The sequence below is a fragment of the Mustelus asterias genome, chromosome 7 (genome assembly GCF_964213995.1).
Source record: "Mustelus asterias chromosome 7, sMusAst1.hap1.1, whole genome shotgun sequence".
NCBI classification, from domain to species: Eukaryota; Metazoa; Chordata; class Chondrichthyes; order Carcharhiniformes; family Triakidae; genus Mustelus; species Mustelus asterias.
Window position 1 is genome coordinate 130244242 of NC_135807.1, and position 20685 is coordinate 130264926.

General features: G+C 46.3%; 1 protein-coding gene across 1 annotated transcript in view; it reads right to left on the reverse strand.

Moving 5' to 3' along the window:
- Positions 1-20685, reverse strand: part of ofcc1 (orofacial cleft 1 candidate 1) — a 219054-nt gene that overhangs the window by 46952 nt on the left and 151417 nt on the right. Inside the window, exon 14 of the mRNA XM_078216978.1 lies at positions 15823-16029. Within this exon, the coding sequence (XP_078073104.1) occupies positions 15823-16029 (207 nt within the window). The remainder of the gene's footprint in view (positions 1-15822; positions 16030-20685) is intronic.

The window sequence follows — 20685 nt, forward strand, 5'->3', positions numbered from 1 at the left end:
GGGAGGGGGGGGGGCGGGGACCATGTAAAGGTCCATTGAAGTCAGGGGGGAATCTCCGGTTTTCAGGTGAGCATGGCCGGAAGAATCCTGCCCTATTAATCCAGAAACTCAGCTTCTGGGGACCCGGGTTCGAATCCCGCCACGGCAGCTGGTGGAATTTGAATTCAATGAAAAAAAACCTGAAATTAAGAATCTGCCGATGAACGGTGTCGATTGTCGGGAAAATCCATCTGCTTCACTAATGTCCTTTAGGGAAAGAAATCTGCTGTCCTTACCTGGTCTGGCCTACATGTGACTCCAGAGCCACAGCAATGTGGTTGTCACTACTGCTCTCGGGCAACTAGGGATGGGCAATAAATGCTGGCCAGCCAGCGATGCCCATGTCCCACGAATGAATTAAGAAAAAGGAAATCTAGCCTCACCCACACAATCCCCGAGATTACCAATTTCCCTTTCAACTAGTTACAGTCCTAAGTAAAGCTTAAGCAGAATCCATAGGGTGCGACCTTACCTACCATTCAAGTCAGGCTCCGGCTGCAGTGAGGTTGGAGAATTTGGCAGCCAGCCAAATCTTCGTTCACTGCAGCGGGATGGGAAAATCCCGCCGGCGTGAACGGTGATAATATTCCGGCCCATAGAATCCCTACAGTGCAGCAGAAGGCCATTCAGCCCATCAAGTCTGCACCGACCCTCCGGAAGAGCATCTTACCCAGGCCCATACCACTGTCCCTCCCTATCCGCCCCCCCTAACCCCCCCAACCCCTCCCCCCTGCCCTATCCCCATAACCCCACGCATTTACTATGGCCAGTCCACCTCACTTCATCAGTAGTTCGATACAACACACCCCTAATGAGCACTATAGCATAGGATCACATGAGGGTGCAATGTACAGGTCACCAAGTCTACTTGCATGATTACAATTTCATTTCCTGAACAGGATCTTCATTTCATTTCAGGAAATGAAACAGATATAAGCATTCAGATGGTGCAACTGTATTTCAGTGCTTATCTCCGATAATACTGAACCGTTCTGTTTGGACTCTGAGAAGGGTGTAATTTTAGACAGAAGAAGCTTCGATTTAAGCCTACATGTCTTTTAATAGTCGTGACGCCACTCGCTGCCAGCAATGTCGAGCAGGTTGCTTCGGGTGTCATGTTTTTCAAGCTGTGGATAGGATTTACAGAAGGTTGCCTCTTTAGACATCAAGAGGCTGGCCTAGCAGCAAATGACAGTCAGCCTTATATGGCCCTGCTTTGGCTGCCACTGTGACCCTATTGGTTAAAGAGAGGCTCTTGGCCGCATCACAGCATGCAACCTGTCAGTGCTAATCAAAGGGATTATTAGTAACTTAACAGAGGCCAAAGGAAAAGTTGTTACCTTTTTTTGATACTGGAAGTCAACTATGAAACTGCATGATTTAATTATAGCATGTTCTAATGTTAATAATATTTCAAAATTCACTTGTTTCCGGTATATTGTGTTTACAAACGTTAATTATTTTTAATAGCTGTCATTTCCAATAGAACTCCAAGCATTTAAACTGTAGTCACTGTAGCTCCTGTTCTTGACAATCATACTATTTGCTATTACAAAGACTTCTCCTTGGGTCAGTTTGAACAAATTGGTTTAATCCTTAACAGATTTTCCATTTTTCTATACTTTTCAGCAAATTTAGGGTTTATTGTAATTTCTTACTGATTTAATCACCGTGCAGCTTAATGTGCAGTTCATTGCAATGCTACAATTGCTCTATCCCATTCATTGTAGATAATTCCAGTTCAGTTCAGTGGTTAATATCTCCCTTTATTTCCAAGTAACTTGTTCCCTTCTGGTTATATTTAATCTATATTCAGATCCACATAAGTACATTATCTGATGCAAGTACAGAATTCCAATGTACCAAAGCGCTTTTCATTAAAACCCACTGTATAGGATTTCTGATCCAAGTGGAATGGGAGGTTTAGTTGCGCAGGGGTGGAGTCCCTACCTCTAGGCCAGAGCTCCCAGGTTCAAATCCCATTCCAACTTTTACAGATGCACCGTAGAAAGCATCCTTTCTGGTTGTATCACAGCTTGGTATGGCTCCTGCTCTGCCCAAGACCGCAAGAAACTCCAAAGGGTTGTGAACACAACCAGTCCTTCATGCAAACCAGCCTCCCATCCATTGACTCCATCTACACTTCCCGCTGCTTTGACAAAGCAGCCAATATAATCAAGGACCCCACGCACCCTGGACATATTCTCTTCCATCTTCTTCCATTGGAAAAAAGATACAAAAGTCTGAGGTCATGTACCAACCGACTCAAAAACAGCTTCTTTCCGGCTGCCATCAGACTTTTGAATGGACCTACCATATATTAAGATGATCTTTCTCTACACCCTAGCTATGACTGTAACACTATATTCTGCACCCTCTCCTTTCCTTCTCTCCTATGTACTCTATGAAGGGTATGTTTTGTCTGTATAGCGTGCAAGAAACAATACTTTTCACTGTATCCCAGTACATGTGACAACACTAAATCATGATGTTGAGATGTTGATGTTGGACAGGGGTGGACGCAGTAAGAAGTCTCACAACACCAGGTTAAAGTCCAACAGGTTTATTTGGAATCACGAGCTCGTGATTCACCCAATGAAGGAGCAGCGCTCCGAAAGCTCGTGATTCCAAATAAACCTGTTGGACTTTAACCTGATGTTGTGAGACTTCTTCCAATAATAAATCAAATCAAATCAAATCAAATTCATTGCTGTGGAAGGTGCATTCATGACATGGTCAGAAGGGTTGGTTACCAGCCTGTGAATTCTGCTGGCAGCTGGTAAGAGCAGGAGAGCTTCCTGGTCAGCCATACTGCAAAGGCATTGGCAAATCATTGTAGTGCTTCGCCCAAGCATAAAGATAGACTAATCCAATGAAAGACCATGGTCACCATTGCCCTCTTCGGACACAGGTACCTGAAGGAGGATCCAGATGTAATGCTGATGCCCTTGCTCCAATTATCTGACTGCCCCAATGTCAACTCACAGACCCTGGCCAAACTGTACCATCCCAAAGCCTGCAGTTACTGTAAGAAAGACTGACTGCCCATTCTCAGCGGCTCACCTCATTTAACCACACCAAGTGGCACCAATTCACTAACACAAGTTAAGCATAAAATCCCTGCAGTACAGAAGGAGGTCATTCAGCCCATTGGGTCTGTCCCAACCACAGCCCCACCCAGGCCCTATTCTGTAACCCTCATTTGCCCTGTCAATCCTCTTGACACCAGGGTCAATTTATCATGGTCAATCAACCTAACCCGCACAGCTTTGGACTGTGGGAGGAAACTGGAGCACCCGGCGGAAACCCATGCAGACACGGGGAGAACGTGCAAACTCCACACAGACAGTGACCTGAGGCCGGAATTGAGCCTGGTTCCCTGGGGCTGTGAGGCAGCTGTGCCTCCGTGGTGCCCTAAAATCATAAAATCGCCTGGTTACCCTCCACCCATTGCAAACTTGAACCCATTGAAGTATCTGCTGCACATACCCTAACATTCCTGTTCACCCGTCATCCTCATGCTCTCTGACCTACATTGGCTCTTGGTCCAGTCACACCTCGAGTTGAGAATGACCTGTTATCAAATTCATCCATGGCTTCACCCGCCACTACCTCTGGAATCTCCCCCAGCCCTACAAACCCTTCTTATCTCGTCATTCCTCCAGTACTGGCCCCATGGCAATCCCTGATTTACTTCTCCACTTCCTCCTGTATGCACCACGGGGGAAAAAAACATCTCCCTCCTGTCTCACTAACTTTCAAACTCGCCACAGCTTAGCGTTCAGCCTCCACTTTCCACATGATTTCTGCGGTCATCACTGATTTGCTCAAACACTCCAATGACCTCTCCCATTGGTGGTCCTTTCACCGCATCCTAGTCATTCCTTCCCCCCCCCCCCCCCCCCCCCCCCCCCCGACCTCGTATGACCCCACTCTGTCAAAATCATTGAACACTCCAGGATGACACTGCGGTGCCAAAATGTCCCCAGTTTCTTTTTACAGCTACCAACCAACTCCCCTCATCTCCCTCCTCTCCATCCATTGTGTACACAGAACTCATAGATGGCCTCAGCTGTTTGCCCCAATTCCCTTTGCACACAGACCAATTTCCGCACCCCCACCTCCGCCCCCCCCCCCCCCCCCCCCCCCACTCCAGGTATAGGCCTGACCTTGCTGTAAACCTGCAACTTTCTCTCCTATCTCTCCTAATGCCATCAGTGGAAAACCTTCCTCCTTCTTTGACCTAATTTTTTGCTCATATAGACAACACTTAATCCCTTTCCTAGGATCCTCCCTCCTTCACCCGCTGGACAACACGTCATGTAAGATTCCTTGCCCTTACTTTGAAAATTACCATCATCGCCCTTTCATAGTTTATTTATTAGTGTCACAAGTAGGCTTACATTAACACTGCAATGAAATTACTGTGAAAATACCCTAGTCACCACACTCTGGCCCCTTTCGGGCACACTGAGGGAGAATTTAGCATGGCCAATGTACCTAACCTGCACGTCTTTTGGATTGTGGAAGGAAACCGGAGCATCTGGAGGAAACTCACGCAGAGGGAGAATGTGCAGACTCCACACAGATGGTCACCCAAGGCCGGAATTGAACCCGGGACCAGAGGCAGAAGTGCTAACCACTGTGCCACCGTGCCACCCTAATCCTCAATAAAGAACTTCTGATTCCTCTGTCCCTGCGACTGCCACCTTATTTCGACCATGGCTTTTATCTTTTAAAGTGCTCACAAATCCCTCTCCACCTTTCCTGAAAATCCACAGTTGAATCTCTCCAACCAGAATTTCCCTTGCCACATTTTAACATCATGGGAGTGCAAGGGACTGGCCAGCTCACAAAGGAGACCCAGACTCGGCACTATTGCAAAAGGCCAGCAGGAGCTGGCAGCAGGTTTGGACCATTCTGAAGGGCCCACTTGGCTAGGTCGCTGTCTACTTGGTTCAGACGGCCAGTGTGTGCCCATTCTGCCCATCTGTACCTAGAAATCGCCAGCCGGGTCCTACAACTGGTGTTGGACTCCAATTGGCACACGTAAGCAGCCTTGCACTTCAAACGCTCCTCGCCCATTCACGGAAGATAGACAACTGCCGCAGGAGGGGCTGGGAAAGGGGGGGGGTTGCTCCCCGCCGCCACTTTTCAACCCTGGGGTCTCGAAATAGAAATGGACGGCCTGTAGTTGAAAATCGCCCTCAATATTTCGGAGTAGCTCGTGTCGTGTCTACATGTGTTGAATGAAGATTTATTTTTGACTGCTGATTGTCACTGCAGATTGGCCCACAGGGAATTGGCAGGGAGGAGTTGCAACATCTGACCATGTCAAGGAAGCGATTTAACATCAGTGGAAAGTCATTTATCTAGGCTAAGGCTGGGTGAGCCTGTCATTTCAAATGCCCATGTTAATTTGACTTCCTCATCCTGTCAGCTTCACTAAGTTCCTCCGACCTGGATCCTTGATGTTGCCATCAGAATTCGGATATGCATATTTTTAGAAAGACAGACTGAAGGATAGAATATTAAACAGGATCAGGATTCTTTCTTGTGACCTTACTTGTTTACAGGAGCACCAATTCAAACAGATGGCGTAACTGACAAATGGATTGCTCGATTCTACAATAGACGACAGCATTGTAAATGTGTTCACAAATATTTCCTGTCTGCTATTTCTTACGAGAAATTTGCACTCTAAGAAAAAGGTTTTGGTGCTTTTACCATAGGCATGGAACAGCAACATTAATCACCGCATTTATACTGTTAATACACATTTTAAACACAGATATTTTTACCCGAATGTTTCTAAATGCTTCACTTTCAACATTTCCATTTTTATTAAGAGATGTAATATAATCCAACCGATCACCAATACTGTACTTCCTGAAAAGGTTTAACATGTCAATAGGCTAAAGAAGAGAGGGCAATTTAATTGCCCTTGTCACACGGACGTCACAGTGGTTAGCACTGCTGCCTCACAGTGCCAGGGACCCGGGTTCAATTCTGGCCTTGGGTGACTGTCCGTGTGGAGTTTGCATGTTCTCCCCGTGTCTGCGTGGGTTTCCTCCGGGTGCTCCGGTTTCCCCCCACAGTCCAAAGATGTGCAGGTTAGGTTGATTGGCCATGTTAAATTCATCCTAGTGTCAGGGAAATTAGCAGGGTAATGTGTGAGGTTACAGGAATTGGGACTGTGTTCGGTACAGACTCGATGGGCTGAATGGTCTCCTTCTGTACAGTAGGGATTCCATGATTCTATAAACACTGATACCTTTAAAAAATGTATTCTTTCGCGGGATGAGGGCTTTGCTGGCTAGGACAGCATTTGTTGTCCCTAATTGCCCTTGAGAAGGTGGTGGTGAGCTGTCTTCTTGAACCGCTGCTGTCCATGTGGTGTAGGTTCACCCACTGTTCTGTCAGGGAGGGTGACACAGTGGTTAGCACTGCTTCTCACAGCGCCAGGGACACGAGTTCGATTCTGGCCCTGGGTGAGTGTCTGTGTGAAGTTTACACGTTCTCCCGTATCTGCGTGGGTTTCCTCCGGGTGCTCCGGTTCCCCCCACAGTCCAAAGATGTGCGGGTTAATTGGACTGGCCATGCCAAATTGCCCCTTAGTGTCCAAAGATGTGCAAGTTAGGTGGATTGACCATGCTAAATTGCACCTTAGTGTCAGGGAAAGTAGCAGGGTGATTACGGGGATAGGGCTTGGGTGGGATTGTTGTCAATGCGGGCTCAATGGGTTGAATCTGTACTGTAGGGATTCTATGATTCTATAATGATGTGTTGTAATCACTGATAATGTTCTCTATCGGTGATTTGCTCTGTGGATTGGCTATGCTAAATTGATCCTCAGTGTCAGGGGGATTATCAAGATAAATACATGGATTATCAGGATATATACATGGGGTTGTGGGGATAAGCCCTGGGTGGGATTGTTGTAGGTGCAGGCTCAATGGGCTGAATTACCTCCTCCTTCACTGGAGGGATTCGATGATTCTATGAGATCCAGGATTGTGACCCAGCAACAGTGAAGGAACGGCGATATATTTCCAGGTCAGGATGCTGTGTGGTTTCGAAGGGAACTTGCAGCTGCTGTTGTTCCCATGTGTTCACTGCCCTTGTCCGTCCAGATGGTGGAGGTTGGAGGTTTAGAAGGCGCTGTTGAAGGAGGCTTGGCGAGTTCCTGCAGTGCGTGTCATAAATGGTAAACACTGCGGCCACTGTACAATCGGTGGTGGAGAGAGTGAATGTTGAAATGGTAGATGGAGAGCCAATCAAGTGGGCTGCTTTGTGCTGGATTGATTTTTTCATTCATCTACTTGCCCTTGGAGGGCAGTTGAGAGTCAACCACATTGCGGGTGGCACGGTGGCACACAGCACCAAGGCACACAGCACCAAGGCACACAGCACCAAGGACCCGGGTTCGATTCCCAGCTTGGGTCACTGTCTGTGTGGAGTCTCACTTTCTCCCTGCCTCTGCGTGGGTTTCCTCCGGGTGCTCCGGTTTCCTCCCATAGTCCAAAAGATGTGCTGATTAGGTGCATTGGCCCATGCCAGATTCTCCCTCAGTGTACCCGAACAGGCGCCGGAGTGTAGCGACTAAGGGATTTTCACAGTAACTTCATTGGAGTGCCAATGTAAACCTACTTGTGACACTAATAAATAAACTTTTAAACTTGCTGTGGCTCTGGAGTCATATGTAGGCCAGACCAGGTAAGGACGGCAAATTTCTTTCCCTAGTGAATCAGGTGGGTTTTTCTGACAATTGACAATGATTCCATGGTCATCAGTAGATTCTTAATTCCAGATATTTTTTATTGAATTCAAATTCGATCAACTGCCGTGGCGGGATTCGAACCCGGGTCCCCAGAACATTAGCTGAATAGTGTGAAGCTTCTTGAGTGTTTTTCAGTTGCAATCATTCCGACAAATAGAGAGTACTTCCCCACAGTCCTGACTTGAGTCATACAGACAGTGGACAGCTTTTGGATAGATGAGTTACTCTGAGCACCTGACCTGCTCTTGTAGCCACAGGGTTTATATGGTGGTTCCAGTTTCGTTTCTGGTCAATAGTAACCCTCAGAATGCTGATAGTGGGGGATTCAGCACTGGTAATACCATTGAATGTAAAGGGGCAATGGTTAGATTCTCTCGTGCTGGAGATAGTTATTACCTGACACTGTGTGGCACGAATGTTACTTGCCACTTCGCAACCTCAGCCTGGATAGTGTCCAGTTCTCGCTGCATAGGGACACTGACTGCTTCATGGACTACTTCCCAACCATTCATTGTTAAACCTCCCTAATAGCTAGAGCAGGATATATTTTTTGATGCTAATTAAAGACATGATACAGAATAATCCCTTACTGTGACACAACAAACATGCTGAAACAGTACATCGCAGGACTAAATTAATTAAAAGAGTCATGAACGAAGTCTAGGCCATCACTCAAACCAGCCTCCCATCCATTGACTCTGTCTACATTTGCCACTGCCTCGGGAAAACAGCCAGCATAATCAAGGGCCACACGCACCCCAGACATACTCTCTTCCACCTTCTTCCGCCGGGGAAAAGACCATAAGACCTAGGAGCAGAATTAGGCCACTCGGCCCATCGAGTCTGCTCCCCCATTCAATCATGGCTGATATTTTTCTCATCCCCATTCTCCTGCCTTTTGCACATAACCCCTGAACCCCTTATCAATCAAGAACCTATCTATCTCTACCTTGAAGACACTCAATGACCTGGCCTCCACAGCCTTCTGCGGCAAAGAATTCCACAGATTCATCACTCTCTGGCTGAAGAAATTCCTCCTCATCTCTGTTTTAAAGGATCGTCCCTTTAGTCTGAGGTTGTGCCCTCTGGTTCTAGTTTTTCCTACTAGTGGAAACATCCCCTCCACGTCTACTCTATCCAGGCTTCGCAGTATCCTGTAAGTTTCAATAAGATCCCCCCTCATCCTTCCAAACTCCAACGAGTACAGACCCAGAGTCCTCAAAAAGATACAAAAGTCTGAGGTCACGTACCAACTGACTCAAGAACAGCTTCTTCCCTGCTGGCATCAGACTTCTGAATGGACCTACCTCGCATTAAGCTGATCTTTCTCTACACCCTGGCTATGACTGTAACACTACATTCTCTGCTCTCTCCTTTCCTTCTCTATGAACGGTATGCTTTGTCTGTATAGAGCGCAGGAAACAATACTTTTCACTGTATACTAATGCATGTGACAATAATAAATCAAATCAAATCAAAGTAAAAACATTACATAGCTTGCTGATATTAAAACATAAAAGGGCTCACTGGCACAATTTTTATCTTAATTATCTGCTGCTCTACAAAAAATTGCAGGTGATCTCCCCTCTGGATCTTGTTTCTAGTTATTTACTTTATTAAAGCATTATTTTTTTCTGTCTCCTGCAATATTTCAGCAGCTCTTCTCTCTCCCCCCTCTAAAATATGTTCTCTTTCTCTGAAATATTGATGTGATTATGAAAGATCAGTTTCCGCCCCCTCCCCCCCCCCCCCCCCCCCCCCCCACCCCCCTTATCTCTCATGGTGGGTTTGTACCATGTGCTGATTGTTCAGGTCTCACCCAGCTCAGGATGGCTGGTCCATTCACGAGTCTCTGCTGATCAGCAGTTGGCCAAATGCTCAGTGGCCGCAGCGCCCGGGTCAGACTGGAGTGACTGGAGCCTCAGTGTCAAGGTGGTTACTGTCGCTTCTCCCCCTGATCCTCAGACATAGTTCACTCTGCCTCACCCACACAAGATTAAATTCATCCCAATGAACAACATGTCCAAAGGTGTCCAGGTTAGGTAGATTGGCCATGCTAAATTGCCTCTTAGCGTCCAAAGATATGTAGGTTAGATAGATTGGCCATGCTAAATTACCCCTTAGAGTCCAAAGACGTGCAGGTTAGGTGGATTGGTCATGCTAAATTGCCTCTTAGTGACCAAAGATGTGCAGATTAGGTGGATTGGCCATGGTAAATTGTCCCTTAATGTCCAAAGGTATGCAGATTAGGTGGATCGGCCATGCTAACTTGTCTCCTAGCGTCCAAAGGTGTGCAGGTTAGGTGGATTGGCCATGCTAAATTGTCTCTTAGTGTCCAAAGGTGTGCAGATTAGGTGGATTGGCCATGCTAACTTGTCTCCTAGCATCCAAAGGTGTGCAGGTTAGGTGGATTGGCCATGCTAAATTGTCTCTTCGTGTCCAAAGGTGTGCAGATTAGGTGGATATGGCCATGCTAACCTGTCTCCTCGCGTCCAAAGGTGTGCAGATTAGGTGGATTGGCTATGCTAAATTATCTCTTAGTGTCCAAAGGTGTGCAGGTTAGGTGGATTGGCCATGCTAAATTGTCTCTTCGTGTCCAAAGGTGTGCAGATTAGGTGGATTGGCCATGCTAACTGTCTCCTAGCATCCAAAGGTGTGCAGATTAGGTGGATTGGCCATGCTAAATTGTCCCTTAGTGTTCAAAGATGTATGGGTGGGGTAGATTGGCCATGATAAATTGCCTCTTAGTGCTTTTAATGTCCAAAGATGTGCAGGCTAGGTGGATTGGCCATGCTAAATTGGCCCTTAGGACCCTATTTTACCATTTTGATTCTAAGTGCTGGGTGGACTTGAAACTGGGAGTGTTTTAGATCTGACTATTAGACCCATTTTCTGGCACCCCCATACGCACTCTGCCTAAAAAATTATCAGCAATTCTAAATCGCGCTGCAGAAGTCTGTGGGCGGGGCTTAACATGCCCGAAATCCTGCAGCTCCGATCGGTGCCTCCAACTGCGCATGCCCAGGAAAAAAAATGATAGAATGCTGCTCCGCTGCCATATCCCTCCCAGGCTGGATAACGCCTCCCCCTGGCTCCCACAGACAGTCCCACCCCCACAACATTACTGATTCCCTTAATTATCCCACCCCCTCTACCAGCCAGACCGACCGTGGGCCCCGCCCCCCGCAACCGTGGGCCCCGCCCCCCCTTCCCCCCAACCAATCTCAGTAGAGTGGTGGCAGACCCCCCTTCCCCCCCACTGATCTCAGGCAGCGTGGCAGAGGAATCCCCTTTCCCCCCTCACCGATCTCAAGCAGAGAGCTGTCGGACGCTTGGTACTCACCTCCTCACGAACTGGAGCACCCGAATTGGACTTTTGTGGAGTATGTCTGTTTCACGCCCATTCTGGATGGGCGAATGTGGTGGGAAAGGGGGAAGTGCCGGTAAGGTTGGGCATGCAGCCCATTAAGTCAATTTAAATGCATGGGAATGCATTTCAATTGTTGTCACGCCCATTTTGGGCACGGTCCTGATCGTAGCCATTTTCGGGCCTTGGTAAAGGGGGAACTGGCGCGGAGGTGGGCGTAGATCGCGCTACTCGCCTCACGCCCGACTTTATCAAGTTTTCCCACCCGAAAACAGGCGCAACGCGATGGTAAAATTGGGCCCTTAGTGTCCAAAGATAGATAGGTTAGATGGATTAGCCATGGTTAATGTGTGGAAAAACAGGGATCGAGCAGGGGAGAGGGCCTGGGTAAGACACTCTGTCAGAGAGTTGATGCAGCTTCGATGGGCTGAATGGCCTCCTTCTGTCATGCAGGGGTTCTATGACTCTATGAAGGCAGAGACCTTTTTAAAAGTACCTGGATCTGCACCTCAAGTGCTGTGAGCTACAAGGATATGGGCCAGGTGCAGGAAGGTGGGATTAGAAAGGGCACCTGGGTGTCCTCGGGCTGGCATGGACAAGATGGCCCGAATGGCCTCCCTCTGTGCTGCAACTTTTCTATGGTTCTGCGGTTTCACTTAATTGCTTTAAATCTGGGTAAAGCTGACGCTACTCACAATTGTCACTCGTGAGTCTTCTGTCGGAAAGTCTCGGTATTAATTCAAAACTGAATCTTTCTGTCTGACTGCCTTTCTCTCACTCACACTTGACAGAGAAGTTGCTGAGAGGCTGTTTCCCCCTGAATGGAGAGTCTACGACGAGGAAGCAATCTTCCTGCTTTGGGAAGTGACAGCGTTGAGATGTGATACGCTCAAGTGTGAGACCTTAAAGGTATGAGATGGTTCACATGCAAGATTGCCAATCCTCCCAGATTGCCCTGGTGTCTGCAGGAATGAAAGGTAATTTCTGAGATGTGGCTGCAAGAAGCCCTGAGAGAAAATTAAAGGGTGAGATGGAATAATCAGAGACTGACAGACAGGAATCAACCAACTAGATAAAAAAATAAAATCCATTTGCTATTCGACTGGTGGGTGCAATGTGTGAATGGACATGGAGCCAATGGGAAAACGTCAGGGGCAGGGCTGGCTGAAGGCACAAAGTCATTGGGCCCTATTTTGCCATTTTCGTTCTGAGTTCTGGGTGGACTTGAAACTGGGAGTGTTTCAGATCCGACTCCATTCTGAGGCGCCCCCATACACACTCTGCTTGAGAAAATATCAGCGATTCCGAGATCGCGCTGCAGAAGCCTGTGGGTGGGGCTTAATGTGCCCGAAATCCTGCAGCTCCGACTCCAACTGCGCATGTGCAGAAAAGAAAAGATAGAATGCTGCTCCCCTGCCACATCCCTCTCGGTCTGGATAATGCCTCCCCCCTGGCCCCCACAGATATTTCCCCACCCCCACAACATTACTGACCCCCTTATCCCCCCACCACCCAGACTGATAGCAGGCCCTCCCCCCCGCCCTACCCCCCACCGATCTCAGGCAGAGTGGCAGCGGACCCACCTTCCCCCACTCCCCCCCGCCCGATCTCAAGCAGAGAGCCGTTGGACGCCAGGCACCGAGCTCCTCACTAACTGGAGTGCTCAAATCGGACTTCTATGGAGCATGTCTGTTTAGTACCGAATCTGGATGAGCGAACGTGGTGGTAAAGGGGGGACTGCTGGTAAAGTTGGGCGTGCAGCCCATTAGGTCAATTTAAATGTATGCAAATACATGTAAATGGCCATTGCATCTGTTTCGGGCGTGGTCCCGGCCATTTGTGGGCCTTGGTAAAGGGTTAACCAGCGCAGAGGGGGGGGGCGTGAATCGCGTGACTCACCTCACCCCCGACTTTACCAAGTTTTTGCACCTGAAAACAGGCGCAACGCGATGGTAAAATCGGGCCAATTGTTACATGACCTACCTAAATACATCTAACTAGAGTTCCCAATCCTACTGACACATGTTTAATGTGATGTCTTTAATTTGATAGTTGAGCTGCCATGAGGGACATGGTCTGAGAAAATACAACACAAAACCTTAAAGGGCACCAACATTCAGGTCAGATTTGAAAAGCTGATGGCCTAGAAATCTAATGGCCTCTGATTCTGCAATGTTGTTCGAGATCCAGAGATGTGCAGGTTAGATTGATTGGCCATGCTAAATTGCCCTTTAGTGTCCAAAAATGTGAATGTTAGGTGGATTGACCATCGTAAATTGCCCCTTTGTGTCAGGGGGATTAGTGGGGTTAATACGTGAGGTTATGGTGTTAAGGCCTGGGGTGGATTGTTGTTGATGTGGGCTCGATGAACCAAATGGCCTCCTTCTGCAGAGATACTATGATTCTCTGATATGTTGACTTTCGGATATGGTCCTGGGACATTTTTGAAAGAGGTAAGGCACACTTTGGGATAAACATGAAAGTGCATAATAAGTGCATAAACTCATTGGAATTCTCTAAGCTGTCATAGAACTGTCAAGCTGTCCAATGAACTGTCCAAACACATTAGAACGGTCAAAATTCATGGCATTGTCATAGCATCAATGGATTTTCCTGTTTGGCTTTAAATTAAAAAAGTAAATGTCTGGAGTTTAAAAGAAAATGGTGCCTGATATTTAATTCTATCTGGTCACGTAAGCCTAGGGCTATGAATTTAGGATTTGTGCTGCAATGGCTGATTTTACAAACTAACATTATCATAAAGGGGTGCCTGTTAAGAAAGTGGTTTGATTGACAGCTCTAAGTAGTTATAGAATAGAAATATTTATGATCATTTTGTAATTTAAAGGGTTATCGCAATTAAGCAAATTGCCCACGCATACCCCCAAAAACAGGAGTTAGAGGAAATACTGGAGCGGTTGGGTTAACAAAACTGATAATAGGCCATTTGGGATGCTGGACTTTATAAATAGAGGCAGGGAGTATCAAAGTTAGGAAGTTGTGCTAAACCAGGAAGCACTAGTTCACCCTGAGTTAAAACAAATTCTGGATACTGCACTTTCAGGGTGAATTGAAGTTTTATGTTTAAGTTTATTTATTAGTGTCACAAGTAGGCTTCACTGCAATGAAGTTACTGTGAAAATCCCCTAGTCGCCACACTCCAGCACTTGTTCGGTTACACTGAGATACAATTTAGTATGGCCGCTGCAACTAATCAGCATGTCTTTCGGATTGTGGGAGGAAACCCACGCAAACACAGGGAGAATGTGCAGACTCTGCACAGACAGTGACCCAAGTCAGGAATCAAACCCAGGACCCCTGGCGCTGTAAGACAGCAGTGCTAACCACTGTGCCACCGTGCAGGCATACTTTAGCGAAGGTACCTAAGTGATGTATCAGAATAGTTCCGGTGTTGGGCCATTACTGTTTGGATAGACTGGAGAAGCTACGGTTGTTCAGCTTGGAGCAGAGAAGGCTAAGAGAAGATTTGGTGGAGTTGTTTAAAATTATGAAGCATTTATTTGAGTTAGTAGAGAGAAATTTGATTGCAATGGTTGTCTGAAACGACCGTCGTAATAAAGTGCCGCCACTTTATTGGTTGGAAGATTCTTTTGGACATCCTGTGATCTTGAAGGGTGTTGTATAAACACATGCCTTTCTTTCTTTGGCAGCACGGTGGCACAGTGGTTAGCACTGCTGCCTCATAGCACCAGGAACCTAAGTTTGATTCCTGGCTTGGGTCACTGTCTGTGTGGAATCTGCACATTTTCCCCATGTCTGCATGGGTTTTCTCCGGGTGCTCCCATTTCCTCCCATACTCTGAAAGAAGTGCTCGTTAGGTGCTAAATTCTCCCTCAGTGTACCCGAGCAGGCGCCGGAGTGTGGCAACTCAGGGATTTTCACAGTAACTTCATTGCAGTGTTAATGTAAGCCTAATTGTGCCACCAATAAAAAAAAACTTTAATCATTTCTCCAAGATGCAGTCAATATATTCCAGTGCCTCTAAAAAATGCCGGGGACCCAAATTTCGCAAAATGCCACCCCTGCCCCCCTCCGCCCCCCCCCCCCCTCCCCCCCTCCCACCGAAACTCCCTTTCGTGACTGAATACATTTAAAAGAAATATTTATTTGGCAATTGGATAATGAACTTCATATATTTTCCTGATCGTAAAATCCAGGTTACAAATTAGCAATGTTTTACTGCGCATGATAAAACATTCTGCTGTAGCCTGCTGGGTAAAACAATGTCACAACATTTCACCGACAGTAATAAAAGTGTAACACAAAACTGATGACAATTTGGAGAAAAGGGGTATCGATGTAGACCAACATTACCGCTTGGCAAAGGAAAAAAAACAAAGATGTAAATATGAAGCGCTGGAGACATTCTTTTGATCTCACAAGGGCTGAGGCTGACTTCAGTCTTTTGACAGCCATCCTATTTTCATGCAAATGATTTTTTTTTTGTGTCATGTTGTGCCAATGCAGGGGGAAAAAACAATAAAATAAAAGACATGTCTGGTTCAACCATCCCGCATCTAAATGCACGCAATGCACATTTTAAGCTTAATCGGTTCATGTTCCATTCTGCAATAACCCTTAAACAAGGCTATAAAATATATTTTCTTTTAAATACCTCAACAATGGCACCATCAGGCAGCCGGAGGAAATGCCTGTACAGCTCTTGCAAGCCGCTGAGGTGTATGATGTAGATCGACACATGAGTGGCGATCTCTCCACGGCCGGCCTCCGAGCCACAGGTTCGACGGCGCCCTTGGGATACACAGCCACAGGACGGGTGCATGGTGAGCTCATCATTGCAGATGTAGTCGTACACTGCCACCTAGTGAGATAAGGAAGACCCCCCCAACCCAGCCCCCCCCATATGAATTTGATTAGTCATTGTTCAAAGATGCACCCTATCTGAACAGCACACAACAAAATGTAGAAAGGTTACCTGCTTGCATCAACTTATCATTATTATTATTTAATATCTCACATCGGTCAAGACGCTTAAAGCAATTGACATTCATTCCCTATGTTTTTGTAATGTTGGGGAGATGCTGAATAAAATGGCTTTTCAAACTGGAGCATGTTAACAACACCCTCATGGTTATGCAAGATGCTGTTAAAGGGACACACACACATGCACACACACACGCGCACACACACACGCACACACACGCACACACACACACATGCACACACACACTCACACACACACGCACACACACACACGCACACACACACACACACACATGCACACACACATGCACACACACACACACACACACATGCACACACACACAAAATAAGCCCAGTGTTAGATAGTGAAGCCTCGCTTAGTCAGTTAGAGAGGTGCTCAAATGTTATCTGCACAGACAGTGTCAACTGAATAATGACTCAGTTCCAACACCACAGCTGAGAAGAAACCACAGAGTGCTTTCTTAGTGAACGGTGACACATCACTGACAATCATCCTGTAGCAACAAAAGTATGATAACTGACAGCTCAGACAAGTAACAACAGGCTAGGAAGTTTTTGTTTGCTGCATTCACGGACGCCCATAGTCCTCGTGGGGTTTTCTTTTAAGGTACTGCGATTCTTTAAAGGTTTTCAATCATTAATGCTGACCAGCCGTCACAACTCTCATCTCAAAAATTCTTTATTTACTGTCGGACGAGGGTGAGATTCTTCGTGATAATGCCTTGTTCACAAAGCCTCCACACGCCCAGCACTATCCTCCCTACTGCTACGATTAGCAGGAGTGTGGAGTGAATAAAAGGTAAAAAAAAAAAATCAATGAAATTGATTTCACCAACTACAAAAACACATAAAGCAGTAACATGCAGAAAATGGACTCTCCTCCGAGCTGGACCCTCCTGGTCTTTACACATTCGTGTTTGCGAGTTAAAGATCATGCACCTATTGGCAGCTTCGTGACTAAGCATTGCAATGGAATTTTTCGAATGTTTTTTAAAACTTGACCGTCGCTGTACCAGGATTATTAGACTGTGCAGTTTAAAGGTCACAGTAATGTACTAATCCAGCACAAAGCTAGTGCAGTGGCTGTTCGCGTCGCAATAGCTACATGCGGAACATAAACAAGCCAGATTTGTACAGAAGACCGACTAATTCATAGCCTTTGCCTTTAGGTGTGCCTAGTGAAATTTAGTTAATGATTCATTGGAATGATAACACAAATTTCATTCAGTTGGGTGAAATCTCAGTGTTTACACAAGTCCCTAGAAATAGTAGCTCTGTTGGTGGTCACCTTCCAAAATTCTTTGGATTCTGGAATGGTTCCTACAGATTGAAGGGTAGCTAATGTAATCACTATTCAAAAAGGGAGGTAGAGAGAAAACAAGGAAATATAGACCAGTGGGCCTGCAGTAGGGAAGTTGCTAGTGTCTGTTATCAAGGATTTCATAGCGTGGCGTTTGGAAAGCAGTGGTATAATCAGACAAATGGATTTTTGAAAGGACTTGACAAATCTACTGGAATCCTTTGAGGATGGAAATGCAGAGTTCACCAGGGAGAACTGGTGGATGTGGTTTATTTAGACTTTCAGAAAGCTTTCGACAAAGTCTCACGTGGCAGATTACTATGCAAAGTTAAAGCGCATGGGATTGCGAGTACTGTCTTGAGTTCCTAAGCTCCTAAGGAGCAGAATTAGGCCATTTGGCCCATCGAGTCCAATCCACCATTTGATCATGCTGATATGCTTCTCATCCCCATTTTCCTGCTTTCTCCCCATAACTCTTCAACCCATTACCAATTAAAAATCTGTCTAACTGCTCCTTAAATTTCTTCATTGTCCCAGCATCCACCACACTTTGGGATAGCGAATTCCACAGATTCACAACCCTTTGGGAGAAGTAGTTTCTCCTCAACTCCGTTTTAAATTTGCTGCCCCTTATCCTAAGACTATGACCGCTCATCCTAGAATGCCCCACAAGAGGAAGCATCCGCTCCACGTGCTGGGACCCCAAGTATTCACATTATGTATTAATGATTTGGACAAGGGAACTAAATGTATTACCTCCAGATTTGCAGATGACATAAACTTGGGTGGGCTGTGAGGAGGATGCAGAGATGTTTAGCGTGATTTGGATAGACTGAGTGAGTGGGCATATGCATGGCAGATGGCGGTATAATGTGGATAAATGTGAGGTTATGCACTTTGGTAACAAAAATAGGAAGGCAGATTATTATTTGAATGGGTGTGAATTGAGAAGTGGATACTAAGTGAGACCGAGGTGTCCTCGTGCATCAGTCACTGAAAGTAAGTGGACAGGGACAGCAGGAAGTAAAGAAGACAAATGAGATGGGAATTTGCAGCCTCACTCGTCCCAAAACCGTAAATTCCTGCCCGTAGTCAAGGGACCTTCCCATTATCCGCCCCTCACCCGCTCCGATTCCCGTGGTGGGCGGGGTGGTAAAATTCCAGCGATGGTATGCTGGCTTTCATAGCGAGAGGATTTGTGTATAGGAATGGGGATGTTTTACTACAATTGTACAGGGTGTTGGTGAGGCCACACCTGGAATATTGTACACAGTTTTGGTGTTCTTAACTGAGGAAGGATGTTCTTACTATAGAGGGAGTGCAGTGAAGGTTTACGAGGCTGATTATTGGGATGGCAGGTCTGTCATATGAGGAAAGACTAAGTCGTTTAGGATTATATTCATTGGAGTTTAGAAGAGTGAGAGGGAATCTCATAGAAATTTATAAAATTCTAACAGGGTTTTTTTTTCTACAAGCAAAATGGAAGAGGCCAGAGAACACAAAGCCAGAGAACAATTTCTAACAGGGTTAGACAGGGTAGATTCAAAAAGAATGTTCCCGATGATGGGGGAGTCCAGAACTAGGGTTCATAGTTTGAGGATAAGGGGTAAACCTTTTAGGACGGAGGTGAGGAGAAATTTCCTCACCCAGAGAATGGTGAATGTGTGGAATTCACTACCACAGCATGTAGTTGAGGTTCAAGAAGAAATTAAATATAGTACTTGGGTCTAAAGGGATCAAGGGGTATGGAGGGAAGGCGGGATCAGGATATTGAATTCGATGATCAGCCACGATCATAATGAATGGCGGAGCAGACTTGAAGGGCCGAATGGTCTACTCCTGCTTCTAGTTTCTATATATGCTTTGATGTTTGTACAGATACATTACTTTTTGCTCAGTGAGTTGTTATGGCCTGAAAGGGTGGCAGAAGCAGATTCAACAGCAACTTTTCAAAGGGAAATGGCTTTCGATGTAAAAAATATTAAATACGCAGTGCTTTGGGGAAAGGCTAGAGGAGTGGAATGGATTGAATAGCCGGTACAGACTTGATACCCTCTCTCTGTTCTCTATTAAATACAGACAAATTAGTTTGAAAACTGTGCAGGGTAGGGATCTGCGGTGAAACGGCTATATGTGTGTGTGTGCACGTGTGTGTGTGTCAAGTGCGTGTGGTGTGTGTGAGTGTGTGTTTGTCAGTGTGTGAGTGTATGTATGCGTGTGCATGTGTATGTGTGCATCTGTGTGTGTGAGAGTATGTGTATCTGTATGTGTGTGTGTGTGTGTGTGTGTGTCTGTATGGTGTGTCTGTGCATGTGAGTGTGTGTGTGAAAGTGTGTGTGTGTGTGTCTTGGTGTGAGTGTGTGAGAGTGTGTGTGTGTATATGTGTATGTCTGTGTGTCTGTGTGTGTGTCTGTGTGTCTGTGTGTGTGTGAAAGTGTGTGCGCGCGCGTCTATATATGTATGTGTGTGTGTGTGTGTTTTGGTGTGAGTGTGCGAGGGTGTGTGTGTGTGTGTATATGTGTGTGTATATGCCTGTGTGTGTATGTCTACGTAAGAGAGAGTGTGCCTGTGTGTGTGTGTCTGTGAGTGTGTGTCTGTGAGATAGAGTGTGTCTGTGTGTGTGAGAGTGTCTGTGTGCGTCTGTGTGTGTGTATGCCTGTGTGTGTGTCTGTCTGTGTGTGTGTGTGTCTAAGAAAGAGAGAGAGTGTGCCTGTGTGTGTCTGTGAGTGTGTGTCTGTGAGATAGTGCGTCTGTGTGTGTGCATGCCTGTGTGTGTGTCTGTGTCTGTGTGAGAGTGTTTGTGTGTGTGTGTGTGTGCGTGTCTGTGTGTGTGCGAGAGAGAATGTGTGTGTGCGTGTCTGTTTGTGTGTGTGAGAGAGACAGTATGAGTGTGTGTGTGTCTGTGAGTGTGTGTGTCTGTGAGTGTGTGTGTCTGTGTGTGTGTGTCCGTGTGTGTGTGAGAGAGACAGTATGAGTGTGTGTGTGTCTGTGAGTGTGTGTGTCTGTCTGTGTGTGTGTGTGTGTGAGAGAGAGAGTGAGAGAGTGTGTGTGTGTGCATGTGCACTCAATGCAGTGGTTCTATGGTGTGAGCACGGCAAGTTGGGACAGGCTAAAGATTAATACTAAACTGAACAGCTCAGCTAATCCAGCCCCTCCTCAGATCACTGACTGCAGAGTGTTGAAAACTCAAAGTGAAAACTTCCAACATTGTGA